General features: G+C 36.3%; 2 protein-coding genes across 3 annotated transcripts; one reads left to right on the top strand and one right to left on the bottom strand.

Moving 5' to 3' along the window:
* Positions 1-4,496: 4,496 nt before the first annotated feature.
* LOC104782060 (growth-regulating factor 3-like) lies at positions 4,497-7,451 on the top strand. Its single transcript, XM_010506884.3, has 4 exons — positions 4,497-5,080; positions 5,171-5,362; positions 5,603-5,960; positions 6,797-7,451. Exons 1-4 carry the CDS (start codon positions 4,894-4,896, stop codon positions 7,230-7,232), a joined length of 1,173 nt encoding a protein of 390 aa, XP_010505186.1. The 5' UTR covers positions 4,497-4,893; the 3' UTR covers positions 7,233-7,451.
* LOC104782059 (1,4-alpha-glucan-branching enzyme 2-1, chloroplastic/amyloplastic) lies at positions 7,452-13,252 on the bottom strand. 2 transcript variants are annotated; one of them, XM_010506883.3, is made up of 18 exons: positions 12,989-13,252; positions 12,562-12,692; positions 12,031-12,266; positions 11,799-11,897; positions 11,598-11,640; positions 11,106-11,165; positions 10,865-10,945; positions 10,651-10,767; positions 10,373-10,456; positions 9,887-10,008; positions 9,627-9,746; positions 9,379-9,508; positions 9,153-9,263; positions 8,887-9,015; positions 8,706-8,809; positions 8,466-8,610; positions 7,813-8,370; positions 7,452-7,729 (listed from the first exon to the last, which is right to left on the bottom strand). In XM_010506883.3, exons 1-18 carry the CDS (start codon positions 13,140-13,142, stop codon positions 7,595-7,597), a joined length of 2,559 nt encoding a protein of 852 aa, XP_010505185.1. In that variant the 5' UTR covers positions 13,143-13,252; the 3' UTR covers positions 7,452-7,594. The 2 variants fall into 2 exon arrangements, with proteins under 2 accessions (XP_010505185.1, XP_087367726.1); XM_087511600.1 differs by having other exon boundaries at positions 11,598-11,669; positions 12,989-13,229.
* Between the last annotated feature and the right edge of the window lie 291 nt (positions 13,253-13,543).

Genomic DNA, 13,543 nt, shown 5'->3' with positions numbered 1-13,543 from the left:
TAGGTTATTTAAAATAATTCTTAATATAGAAAATTCTGAAAATTGTATAAAATGTTAATAAATGATATGTCAAATTTTTTGTTGTTTAAAATCAGTGGATGGCCTTAGGAATTTATAGCTCCTACTTTTTATTAGATAAATTCATCATGATTTAAACTTTCATGCATATAGTTTGGCTCGTACGTCGAGAATCAAACTTTCCAATATTTTTACCTACAAAAGTCTTTTTTCCAAATTTGACAATTAACGAAAATCTTTACCTTTCATTTTTCAACGGAAAACATAATGAATTGCATGTGAATTATGGCATAAACCAATACGAAGAATACTCAATCAGCAATGTGATTGATTAACATATACTAATATACTACTACATATAAAAAGATGTTGGTGCGTATATAGTGTGTATATTTTAACCTATTTGTTCAAAATGATTTATCAATATTTAAGTTTTTGTTGAAACTGTTGACTATAAAAAAAATAAAAAATAAAAATAAAAAATGATGATTGGAAAGAAAAAAAATACCTGTTTTAAAAAGATTCAAAAATCAAGTTCTTGTTCCAGAAACCATAATCATTTTTAATTTCTGAAAATATCACAAAACACCCTTTGGTCTGACAGGAATTATTTTTAAGGATATTATTAGTTTGTCTAGAAGTCATTTAGAAATTAGTCTTCTGTCCTACCATTGACTTGACCAAAGCAATTAACGTCCAAAGACTTTTCTTACAAATCGATTGCCCGTCAAATTTACTACTAATATATTATTACCCACTATACGGAACTCTACACGTAACTTTGAATCAATATATTCCCCAGCAGTTATTATCATATAAGGATGATGGAGTATACTCTACTAATTTCGACTTGAGGAGTTATTGAAATGTAGATGGATACTGAAGAATCATTATCATATGACACAGGAATTGAAAGGCCTTGTGGTTAGGTATTGGAGCAACATTACCGATTGATAAATCTCTAACTAATGGAAGTTGTTTCTGCATTTTTTTTGTCAGTCGTCTCTACTGCTAATAGACAAGCCTCATTAATGATGGTCATTGTGGGTATAGTTACATGTTTTGGGTCTTGGCAAAGGTTTTATTGGATACAAAGAGATAAATAGAAGTATTTGTTAAAATTCATGATTTAAACTTCAGGTGTATAAAGTCGTGAAGTGGATCATCAGGTTGGGTTATTTATGTAGAGGAATCTGTTTTGTTGCCTTAGATAGTTAGATCATGTTTGTCTTCTCAACAAAATAATTAGGAATCAGACAGAAAAGTTTTAAAACGGACAAATACAAAAGCCTATAAACAAGTAGTCAACTGGGCTTTTCTAGTTAAAGCTCAAATCTCTGTACGTAGGCCCAATTATATTATATGTGTTTTTTTTTGTTGTTTGGCAACATATCAAATTGGCTCCTAGACGAGATAAAGAAAACATTAATCTCCTCAATATCATATCTGAGATTCGGATTCGATATTTGTTTTCTTTGGAACAAAGAGCATTAACCGTCTTGAGTCAATTGTTCAGTAGTAATTTTTTTTTAGCAGCTGACGTAAATTAAGTACAAAACTGTATAAACGACCAAAGGACATGTTACAGTTTGATGTAAAAGTCTGTATGCAATGTAATTTTTCACCCTCGAACCAAATACTCGCAAAGGTTAAAAAAGCCCAAGTAAATGTACTTTTGAATAAAAAAATACACGAGGTGATTCGATTTCGAATCCCTCAAATTAGATCTACTATTATGGCTTGATCTTAATATGAATCAACTTGTTTTTAGTGTAGATATTTGATTAGAAAACACATATACGGAGGGAGGAGATTGGCATGACATGCAGGCAAAGTAGTCTTTTACATTGGATTCTTTAAAATAATATTGAAAGATCGCATGTTTGATGCATGTTGACACGTGCGGTCATGCCCTTAGATACCTTGTGTCAACAACAATGTGTATGTCTGTGTGTGTTGTGCTCTCACCAGAAAGATCTATTCTTTCCTTTTTCCTTTTCGTTTCTTTTTTTTCTTTCTTCTTCTTCTTCCATGTTACTAAAAATAACATAATGTGTTAGGTAGTAGCCTTCCTTTTTCTTTACTACGTGGTTAATTTATACAAATAATCTAGCCATATGCCTTATCATGTTAATGTTAACGCAAAATAACATATTCTTGATACTTTTTTAAAACAAAGTTTTTACGTATGTTATTATTATTAGTGAGATTAGTGAAGAAGCATAAGAGGAGAGAATAATAAAGCACGTGGGATCACGTGAGGGCTCGCGTGCCGGCGTGACTTGCCTTTTACTACAAAATTGTTTTCTGTAATAAAAAAGAAATTGGGGACCCCCAAGTGGACTGAGGAGGCCTGACCCCTCCTCCGTAAGTCCTGATGGTGGGTAGTAATATACGTTTCTTTCTAATACAACAAAAACAAAAACAAAACTATACTCTATATTACACAAAATATAAATTAAAAAATATAATTATATTGGGGTGTCTGACAGATTTGTGTCAGAGAAACGTATTTTGTCTTCTCATGGACATGTGAACTCTCGCCCTCCTTTGCCTCTTCTTCTTATTCTCTGTCCTTCGTCTCTCTCTATTTGTTGTATAGTATTTTCATTTCAGATTTGTTTGTACAAATTAACTCGTTTATTAATTATATAAGAAGAGAACATTACACCACCAAACCAAAGTACGACATTTAACGATCTTCTCTTTTGCCGACGTTAACTTTTCCTTTTTCTTACCGAACTTTCTATTTAATAAAACGAATAATATTGATAGTTATATTTATATTATTGTTGGCTCGTTGATAGTTACTAGTTACTACATCAACGATGTGTTTTTTACTGTTATGTCAGCAAAATAGTTATGTAATTAGGGTACGTACGATGGTTTTTTCGTAAGTAATAAAACATGATCTTGAAAGATGACACAGAACAAGAAAAACATAAGTGCTCCTCTCTAAGTGATATAGTAGAGAAATATGTTGACGACCCTTAACTTTTTTTGTTCGCTCCAGTGGGTATAATTTCGGTCAAAGATCTGCTGGTCAGTAATTTTGATGAGTGGCAATGCAATTTTGTAATGTGTCATCCTCTTATTTGCTCCATACTAATCTCAAAAAGGAAAAAAATGTAAAAGTTAAGTCTAATGAACTTGAAAATTTGACATTATTTGGGGTGTGTGAGGGATATGTGAATAAGATTTTGGAGGGTAAAAAGCAAGAAAATAGAGAAAAAAAAGAGGGTTGATAAGTGAAAAAAAAAACAAGAAGTACTATGAGTAGTCAAATCAAAGATGAATCACAGCCAAAGAGAAACCCTCACCACCCACTTGGGTTACTCACTTTTATGCTTTTAACTTCTGAGCTCTCTGACACAGCCCACCTGCTTCTCTTTTCTCATTATTACTTCCCTCTCTCTCTCTCTCTCAACTTCTTTCTCTTCTACTACCTTTTTTTTTACCTCAGCCGACCCGAATGTAAAACCTAAATCAAACCCAAAAAAAAATTGAATAGAATACAAAATCAAACCGTTGACAAAAAAAAGCAAAGGAAATTATTGAACCACAACAAATTGAACCAGTGGTTTTCAGTCTAGTAAGAAGATATCTATCAAAAAATAAACCATAAAAACCAGGAACAAAGTTGACCATATCATAAAATGTTTCAAATGTTCTATAATTAAAAAAATACATGACTCCTCCTTATAAGACTCTTGAGACATCGTTCTACCGCCATCTCTGAAAGTTCAATTTAGTATATACAATTAGATTTGTTTACTATAGGTATGAGCGGTGTGGAATAATAATAAGAAGAAAATAAAAGAATGAGTTAAAAATCGTGATTGAGAAGTGATAGTTATATTCTGTTATCACTTAAAAGAATAAACATTTTGGTTTCTCAGCCATGAATTTTTACGTCAAATAATATTGTTTCCCTCAACAGATTCGTTCCACCAAAGAATTCAGCCAATACTTCCCAAATGAAATATACCATTTTCGGACTAGATCTTATGGACGTAAGGTACAAAATTTATTAGTCAAAAAAGAAAATAGAGTGGACAGTACATCTAATCTATCTAGTGCCCTGTGTGATGAACCTAACGAATTTTTACTAATCACTCAAAACTTAAAATAAAAGTACAGTAGTTCGGCGTAACGTTCTATTCATTAATTAATCATCAAACAAATCACTCGATTAAGGACTAAATTTAAAATTACTCACAACTCCAAGTAGGCTTTTTTGTTTTATCTAATAAACTAATCAAAAGGTAGTAAATTATTATACTAATTGGAGATTTGGTAATTCCAATGCAGCAAAAGACAGAAAAACTGCAGGTTATTATCTCTCCATCTTCATCTTGCAGAGTGGTTCTTTCTGGGTTTTCTGACTTTGCTTTCTTTATATATTAATTCACAAAACTAATTATTTTAATAATCTGAAAGATTAATGGAAGATTTGTGAACCCCCCCACATTAATTTTAAGGTTTATACTTTATATAGAGAGTTAAGTCTCTTTTTTACTGTATAGTTTCCTCTCTTCCCCCCATCTGTCTTGTCTCATTGTCTTTTTCTTGCAAGTCTCTCAAGTGTCCCTAATAAAAACCTCTTTACCCCCTTCTCTGTCCTTTCTTTCTCTCTCTCTATCTCTCTGCAGAAGAAGCTCAGATACAGAAACTGACTTACAAAGAACAAAGCTTTTCTTTCTTAGAGCCAAAAAAAAAAAAAAAAGTTCTTTTGCTCTTCCTAACCCCAACAAGACTTTCACATCTATTAAATCAGACTTCTGGAAGACAAAAAAAAAGGGGGGAAAAAAAGAATCCTGTTATCTCAAAAGTAACCAACAACAACACTTCTCTCTCTCTCACTCTCTCTCTTCCATGGATTTGCAACTGAAACAATGGAGAAGCCAGACAGAGTCAGAAGAACAACCTTCTGCAGCTAAGATACCAAAACATGTCTATGACCAGATTCATTCCCAAACTCCAGCTTCTACTGCTCTTCCTCTCTTTGCCCCTGAACCTACCTCTTCTAAACTGTCCCCTGATTCTTCTTCCAGGTTCCCCAGTGAGTTCTCTTTCTTCTCTTCCCCCACTCCCTCGTTTCTCTTATTTGTTTCTTAGTCCAATTACTGATATGGTTGGTTGGTTTTTGTAGAGATGGGGAGCTTCTTTAGCTGGGCACAGTGGCAAGAACTTGAACTACAAGCACTGATCTACAGGTACATGTTGGCTGGTGCTGCTGTTCCTCAAGAGCTTCTTTTACCAATCAAGAAAAGTCTTGTCCATCTTTCTCCTTCATATTTTCTTCATCATCCTCTTCAACACCTCCCTCATTACCAACCTGCTTGTGAGTCTCGATAAAGTTTTTTTTTTTTTTTAATATTTCATTTATTAAATAAGATAAGATGCATGATGGGTTTTGTGCCTACTGTGTTGGAGTTGTGTTCCCAAGATCCATACTTTCGATATTTGTAGTATACTAGTATTATCTTGTTTTGCCAATCTTGGAGATCGAAATTAACATTTGAGTAAGTAGAATCTTGTTCTTGATCTGATCTGTGACATGAATGCTATAATAAAAAAACAGGGTATTTGGGGAGGGCAGCGATGGATCCTGAGCCAGGGAGATGCAGGAGAACGGATGGTAAGAAGTGGAGATGTTCAAGAGACGTCTTTGCTGGCCACAAGTATTGCGAGCGCCACATGCATCGTGGCCGCAACCGTTCAAGAAAGCCTGTGGAAACTACTCCCACCACCGTCAATGCCACCGCCACGTCCATGGCTACCCCAGCAGCACCCGCAACAACAACAACATCAACGACAGCATCTACGTTTGCTTTTGGTGGTGGTGGTGATGAAGTGGTAGGTCAAGGAGGAGGAGGATCGTTCTTCTTCTCTGGCTCTTCCAACTCTTCTTCATCTGAACTTCTCCACCTTAGTCAAAGGTAATTAATTAAAAGAACTGTTTATTTTTTACTCTTTTTAGGTCTGTCTGTTTTAGCTGTTGAACTTGTTGGTCAGAGCATTCAACACATTGACTTTTCCTTCTTTAGTTTTAAGCCAATAAGATTTCTTGGTTGAGACTTTGAGTTTTGAGACAACCGTTTTTAATAATACTGATGTTCAATTAGAGGAAAACAATACTGATTCTGATATTTAAAGTCTTAAACTATGAAACTGATGATACATAACTTGGGGTTTGTATAATGTTGTGAAGAGAGGGGTAATGTTGGAAATTGAGAGACACATCCTTATCATTTTAGGGTTGGTTTGTTTGTTTGTTTGTTGAATTATGAGTTTGATTTCTTTGTGAAAGTATCTCTCTTTTTTTTTTTTTTCTGTTGAGAGTTAATGATAACACTGGATTTGATAGAATCTATTTTTTTTGAAGCTGTGTGAGAGACTTTTCAAACAGAGAAAATAGAAAGAGAGAGAAATAGTGAAATTGTAGGACCTTAGTGAAAGCTGACCCATATATGTCTCATATCTTGCAGAAAAGTTAAAGCTTTTAGATTCTTCTGCACCCACCTCCCCTATCCACACACAACACATGAGATACAAACTCATTTAATTGTTCTATTTCTATTTACTCTACTTAATCAGTTCTTTTAAAACCCGCATTAAAAGGTGCTTTTAAAGCCTATATTATCAACATATAAAGGCTATAATCATGTTGTTTGAAGCCTAAATGTGGAACCTCTTTGACAATTTTTGCTTTATGCTCTGTTTTTATGAGTTTGGTCTCTTTCAAATCATTGAGATGTGGATTCTCTGTTAACAGTTGTTCGGAGATGAAGCATGATAGCAACAACATCAACAACAAGAGGCCATACGAGTCCCACAATGGTTTCAGCAACAACAGATCAGATGGAGGCCACGTCCTGAGGCCCTTCTTTGATGATTGGCCTCGTTCTTCGCTTCAAGAAGCGGACAATAGTTCAAGCCCCATGAGCTCAGCCACTTGTCTCTCCATCTCCATGCCTGGAAACTCTTCCTCAGACGTCTCTTTGAAGCTGTCCACTGGCAACGAGGAGGAGGCCCGGAGCAACAACAATGGGAAAGACCAGCAAAACATGAGCTGGTGGAGCGGTGGAGGGTCCCAACACCACCATCACCACATGGGTGGGCCATTGGCCGAAGCGCTGAGATCTTCCTCTTCGTCTTCCCCAACCAGTGTTCTCCATCAGCTAGGTGTCTCGACACAAGCCTTTCATTGAACAGTGTTAAAAAAAACCAAAACAACATTGGGGGTTTTACTGTATGTTTTGGGTTTGTATTCAAATTTTCGCTGTATAAAGAGGGGGAGGCTTTTGTTGTCCTCTTCCTTTTTCTTTATGATTTCCCCTGTTTCTGTAACCTTTCTCTCAGCTTTTACTCTCAAAAGATTTATGTTTTTGGAACTTCATATCTATAAATAAGATTTAGGACGAAGCAAATGTAGAAGTGCAACGACTTTTATTTCATTTTAAAGTTATAACGATGCTGCAAGCGAAACCTAAAGAAAATGGAGATCAAACAGTACATCTTTGAAATACAAAGAAGCTTACAGTAGGTACACTCGGATATCCTTTTCTTGCTCCTAAACATCTTCGGGTAACAGGCTTATGGGGACAAGAGAAGAACGTTCATCATCCTTTACTGCAGCGTACACTACAGCGGTTCTGCACGGCGCATACACCATGAAGTAGCAAGGCCTATCGTCGTGTCTTCCATCCTGCATAGCAAACTATCACTTCCTTCGTAATGAGTTGGAGAAAAGAGTTTCTGTTTTCGTTCTTGTTTAGTTCAAGGACTTACAGAGGTGAAAAACTCCGCGGAGTCATCTAGCCGGTTGAAGCCTCCGAATAAAGAGTTATCAGAGTCCAAAACGATTTTGTACTTTCCGGGAGTAGAGCAACCGATGCGGTAGTCAGAGTAACTGTTGGTCCAGTGGAAGTTGAAGACGAAGACCAAGTTACCTCTCTCGAATACAATGACTCTGTCTCCTTCATCCTTGCGGGAGATGTACTGGTGCTCTGAAGTCATGAAACCATAGGTCTCCTCGAGATGTTGCATTGCTCGATCAAACTCTTGTAGTCCATGGTATCTAAGATATTCTGCATCTCCCAGATCAAACCTACGTCGGCATTTATCATAACTACCATTATTCCCAGGGATGACTCTGCCATCAGGAAGGTGCTGATCAGTCCTTGGGAAGTCGATCCACTCTGGGTGTCCAAATTCGTTTCCCATGAAATTGAGGTATCCTTCTCCACCCAATCCCATCGTAATGAGACGGATCATTTTGTGTAAAGCAATCCCACGGTCTACACGCGGGGTGGCCTGTCTATCAACGGCCATGAAATCATACATGTCCTACACAAGTAATAAACATAAGACTTAAGCGTTCAAAGACAGTAAGATGTTTAGTAATTCTATTTCCTGAGTCTTAACAGCAACCGATATGGTACCTTGTCCATTAGCCAGAACGCTATCGTTTTGTCTCCAACAAGGGCTTGATCATGACTCTCCGCATAGACAACACATTTTTCTCCCCACCTCCTGTTGGTAAGCGTGAAAGTTATATCACCAACCTGCCAGTCCTCGTCTCTCTTCCTAGAGAAATTACAAAACACCAAATCAGTTCAATTTTATATATAACAACGTCCACTTTAATCTCATTGCAAAGCCAAGACGTCCTGAAGACATACTTGAGAAGCTCAATCCATTTATCTGCCACTGCCATGTGTAGACGGTAGTCAAAACCCACACCACCGTCTTCGACAGGAATGCAAAAAGCTGGCATCCCGCTAACCTGTTACGAAATCAATTGAGAGAGCTGAAGAGAGGTATCAAAGACACTTCAGTCTTGTACTAGCGTAAATGACTTACATCCTCGCCGACAACAATAGCCTCAGGGTATAGCCCATGAATCATATCGTTCACCAGCATTAGATAGACCACAGCGTCAACATCAGTAGAATAACCAAAGTACTCATTGTAATTCCCAGTAAATTCGACCTGCCAGAAAAGCTAGTAGTTAGGTTCCATAAAGCCATATTTTTTGCAAATATTTGTATGATACTGTGATACATAAAGGTAAGTTACTACTAAATTTCGACACAAAGCACAAAACTAATCCCATACAAAAATACAACCTGCAAGCCATGATGAGTGTACATCATGGAAGTCACACCATCAAATCTGAACCCATCAAACTTGTATTCTTCCAGCCACCATCTCGCGTTGGAAAGAAGATACCTAAGCACCTAAATAGACAAGGACCAAACGTTAATAACGATACAGACGTAACCACCAACACGGTGGTACACTAAAGGCTTTCCCATTAATATTGCAATATTGACTCAACGGAAAGAGACATACTTCCCAGCTTCCATAATTGAAAAGACGAGAATCCCACATCCAATGATAACCCCGCGATCCAGAGTGAAAATATTGACCATCAGTGCCATCAAACATGTTCAGGCCATCCAGTGTGTTTTTTGATGCATGGCTGGTTTTATTTAAGACAATAATGATTATCTATAAAAAATTCCACATCAACTGATTCACAATAAAATCTAACTGATGTAAGATGATTCTGGAGAAGTGCGTCAACGGGAAGGTAATACCTGTGCACAATATCCATCAGAACAACCAGACCTAGCTCATGAGCTTTGTCTATCAAAGATTTAAGGTCATCAGGTGTTCCAAAGCGGCTGCTAGGTGCGAAAAAATTTGTCACATGATACCTGCATTGCATGTAGCCTAGTCACATGCTCATTCATCAAGGATTAAAAAGGATTTACGGCTTGAAAGAATCAACAAAATGCCTTTTAACAGGTATGCATTGGATGATAGGTAGACATTTTATATCTGGAAATGAAAATACCCAAAGCTGGCATAGTAAGAATGCTCTTGAATGGCCATTATTTGAACCGCATTATAGCCTAGCTTTTTTATACGCGGAAGTACATCATCTCTAAAGTTGGCATATGTATTTATCATTGGTTCCTGCAGATCAAAGATAACAACGTTACCCATTATCATATCGTCAAAAGTGAAAGTCTTCTGCCATCAAGAACCTGGAACAAAAAAAAGTCTTCCGAGATTTCCTTTTGCATTCTTATATTGAAACTATACATTCTCTAAAGATGATTACGCCATCAAGTAAAGATGATAGTCATCTAGTTCAAAAGGACTAGTTCCTATATTATCAATGAAATGTCTAGACCAAACTTTCCACTATCCTCAAAAAGCAACGAAGTCAAGCACATATAAGAATTTGTCATGTCAAATGTAGTTTAAACTTCTACCTCTGTCAGTTATATTTTGACACTTGGTGATTACCGTTCGAAGATAAGAGAAAGAAACATACCGTACTACTCATTCCAACATGTGATTCATATATACGCAGGGATGTGGGTCTCTTTGGACGAGGATGTTTGAACACATATTTATCCTGAAACAATGGAGTACTTCAGCGAGGGAAAGATATATGAAACCATACGTACACATAGAGAATGCTGGAAACCAGTTATGACTTAAATACTAAATATAATGTTTTTGTTGGATGTCTACATCTTGAAAGAGTTTTGATCTTCTCTAGAAATAAACCAAAACAAGTGAGAATGTAAAATGAGTACTGGTTTATACCTCCTCAGCAGGGTCATAATATACTCCATTGTATGGGATCTCGCCTGGTGGCTGGACAGAATACTTGATCCAAGCTGGAATGGAGTCTTTAATACCAGATGGGGTATCCATGCGAATCTACCAATGCCATGATATACAATAAGATTTACGATAGGAATTACAAAGCTGACAATTTTGCATGTTATTCCAAAAGGATAAACTATGAACATGTCACCTTCACGCGGGAGCCATGGGGAATTGCTGACGAGCCATCAGCATTATTTGGCAGAAATATTTCCCACACACCAAAGTTGTTCTGCTCAATTTCAGTGATAAGACTGTTTTAGATGAGAATTGCAGAAAGGAACAGAATAATAATAGAGTAAAGCATGCCGCCAACAAGAATCATTGAAGGTTCTCGTCAGCTGAGATGGAAGATTAAACAATATATCTCAAAGTAGACTGTAAAAGCATACCCGAGTCATTACATCAGCTTTCGCATTCCAGTTATTAAAATCTCCAATCAGTGATGCTGCCTGGAAAGGCATAATTCAGTCAAATAACTCTTGTTAGAAAAAACAAGAATCTAGTATTCAATCAGGTGCAGATACATGCATGGAACATAATACAAAAGACAAACGATTGCACAATATCAGGGCACATGAGACCCTTTTCACTGAACTATGAGCCCAGGCTGATCATTCATAATTATGCTAAATACAACACCACTTGACCAGTTTTAAAATCTATAATCCCAATAGGTCTAAGAAATATATTCACCACCATAAAAAGCTTGAATGTAAGAATACATGTGTTTTAATCCATGATTTTAGATTTAGTTCTCTTCACAGGCATAGAAAGTTGCATTTGATATACATAAGCAAATTCTGAAACTCTACTGACAAAACAAAAATAACATAAAATCATTACAACATAATAGTAAGGTAAAGTATTGAGATGAAACAAACCTTAGCTCCTGGTGCCCATTCCCGGTAAGTGATACCAGTGGCGCTAATAAAGCAGTGAATTATAATTAGCAACTGCAATACCAACTATCTGTAGAGTATTTACTAAACTTTTACAGTGACTAGAGTGCTGAAAATGCAATAATTAGAACCGTTAAAGCTATCGAAACAGCACTTGAAAATATAATTTTTAATGAAGTTTACCATCGAGTGAAGCCAAATATTTCGTAACCACGAGAAAATGCCTCTAAACCACCTTCATTCTTGTCGATTTCGTCACGCAGTTTTCTGTACTGCCCATATCTACAACAGGTTTTTAAGCCAGGAGAAGGACAAAAATTAAGATAACATCATATTTACAAGATCCACCAATAAAAAATGAGGGACTTTTACTCTTTGCAAACAAAACAAAGCTAGATAGGAATATATTGTTTACCTGTAATCAAGATGACCACGATGACTGTTCAACATAGGATCAATGTCATATATTTTCTTCCCATCTCCAGGAGGTGGAACCCTCCTCTGACCAACTTCTTGTTCGACAGACGGTGACATCTTTGCAAAATTTTCTTTATAACTTTTGTCTCCCGATGTTGAGAGTGCAGAAGTTTGATCTAGTTTCTCTGTTTCCAGGGCTTCTTCAATATTCGGGGCGTCTACATCGTCGACAACCTAATAATCATCATGTAAGAACAGTAATGTAATGTTTCTATTCATTTTGATTTGTAGAAAAGATCAATTTATCCAAACGATCATATGTTCACTGTTTGGTTCTCATGAAAAAATGGAATAAGCATGATAAGTAGTATCTCATTCCCTAACATTTTGTTTTCTCAAGATATAATGACTACATTGCACCATTACTTCTACACAAACTTCATCTTGTGATCATACCATTCCAAGGTCAAATGGTGTAGTTAAAAACAACCCTGATGTAAGCACAAAAACCGAGAAGACGACAACAAACCTGAGTATCTTCTACTTGATCAGTGACAGATGAAGAGGTATCACTCTGATGGCCGCCGAGCTTCTCAGATGCAGTGGTAGCTAAAGAAGACGAATCAGAATCATACGGTGGCTTCCGAGCAAAAACCTTCCCTAAATCAATCAATCAGCACAATCGATACCACAAAACAAACAACAAAATAGCAAAATCAAATTCACATTTCAAAATAACCAAAAAAATTGGAGATAAGTATCATCATTCAACAAGAGTAATCACAACCGTTACAAAAACTATCATCCACGAAGCAGGATCCACAAAAAAAAAAAAAAAATAATAATTGAAATCGAGACATTGACTCCATGAAAATCACGAATCTCGAAACCCGTGCCCAGTAGAAGGAGACACACGGAGATAAATGAAAACAAAGGAGATGGGAAGCAAAAAGTACCAGAAGAAGAAGAAGAAGAACGAGGGTCCTTCCTTAGGGAGAAGGAAACAGCGTTGCTTCTCCTGAGATCTTCATTAAAACTTGGGAGAGACGAGTTCTTCTTCTTAATCGATGGAAGATTAGGGAAACGTACTCCTGAGATTGTGTAAACCATTGATGAAAGACAGAGAGAGAGAGAACTTGGGGAGAGAGACTGAGGAGCGAAAAAAAGCTGAGTGAGAGAGGAATAAAATCTAAATACTAATGAAAGGGATTAATTAGACTAATTTAAAACTAATAAACGACAAAATTTAAAGTTAAAAAAAAAAAAAAAATCAAAAAATCACATGAAGCCTCATTAGGGACGGAGTATAGCGTGCCACGTGTCCTTATGTCAGATATTTAAATTGGACCCATCATCAAATTCTCAATAATTGCTTTCTTTTAACCTCAAATAAATCAAATCTTAATTAGGAAAATATCATTATGATTAGGAAAATATAATTGTGTTTGTCAGATTTCAGACTCGTAACTGAAAGAAAAAGCTTTTTATCTCTTGATTAGGGACGAGCCCAA

The sequence above is a fragment of the Camelina sativa genome, chromosome 4, assembly GCF_030686135.1.
Source record: "Camelina sativa cultivar CO46 ecotype springtype chromosome 4, ASM3068613v1".
In the NCBI taxonomy this organism is placed as follows: Eukaryota; Viridiplantae; Streptophyta; class Magnoliopsida; order Brassicales; family Brassicaceae; genus Camelina; species Camelina sativa.
The sequence above is the reverse complement of the archived record's forward strand: the minus strand, read 5'-3'. Positions and strand labels throughout refer to the sequence as shown.

What these genes read in the sequence shown, in the direction of transcription:
- LOC104782059 (XM_010506883.3), bottom strand. Translation starts at nt 13,142, where the DNA reads ATGGTTTACACAATCTCAGGAGTACGTTTCCCTAATCTTCCATCGATT. An exon ending in TTCTTCTTCTTCTTCTTCTG is followed by an intron (nt 12,693 to 12,988) that starts GTACTTTTTGCT and finishes TGATTGATTTAG; the next exon opens with GGAAGGTTTTTGCTCGGAAG. An exon ending in ATGTTGGAATGAGTAGTACG is followed by an intron (nt 10,009 to 10,372) that starts GTATGTTTCTTT and finishes TTTGATCTGCAG; the next exon opens with GAACCAATGATAAATACATA.
- LOC104782060 (XM_010506884.3), top strand. Translation starts at nt 4,894, where the DNA reads ATGGATTTGCAACTGAAACAATGGAGAAGCCAGACAGAGTCAGAAGAA. An exon ending in CCCTCATTACCAACCTGCTT is followed by an intron (nt 5,363 to 5,602) that starts GTGAGTCTCGAT and finishes ATAAAAAAACAG; the next exon opens with GGTATTTGGGGAGGGCAGCG. An exon ending in CTTCTCCACCTTAGTCAAAG is followed by an intron (nt 5,961 to 6,796) that starts GTAATTAATTAA and finishes CTCTGTTAACAG; the next exon opens with TTGTTCGGAGATGAAGCATG.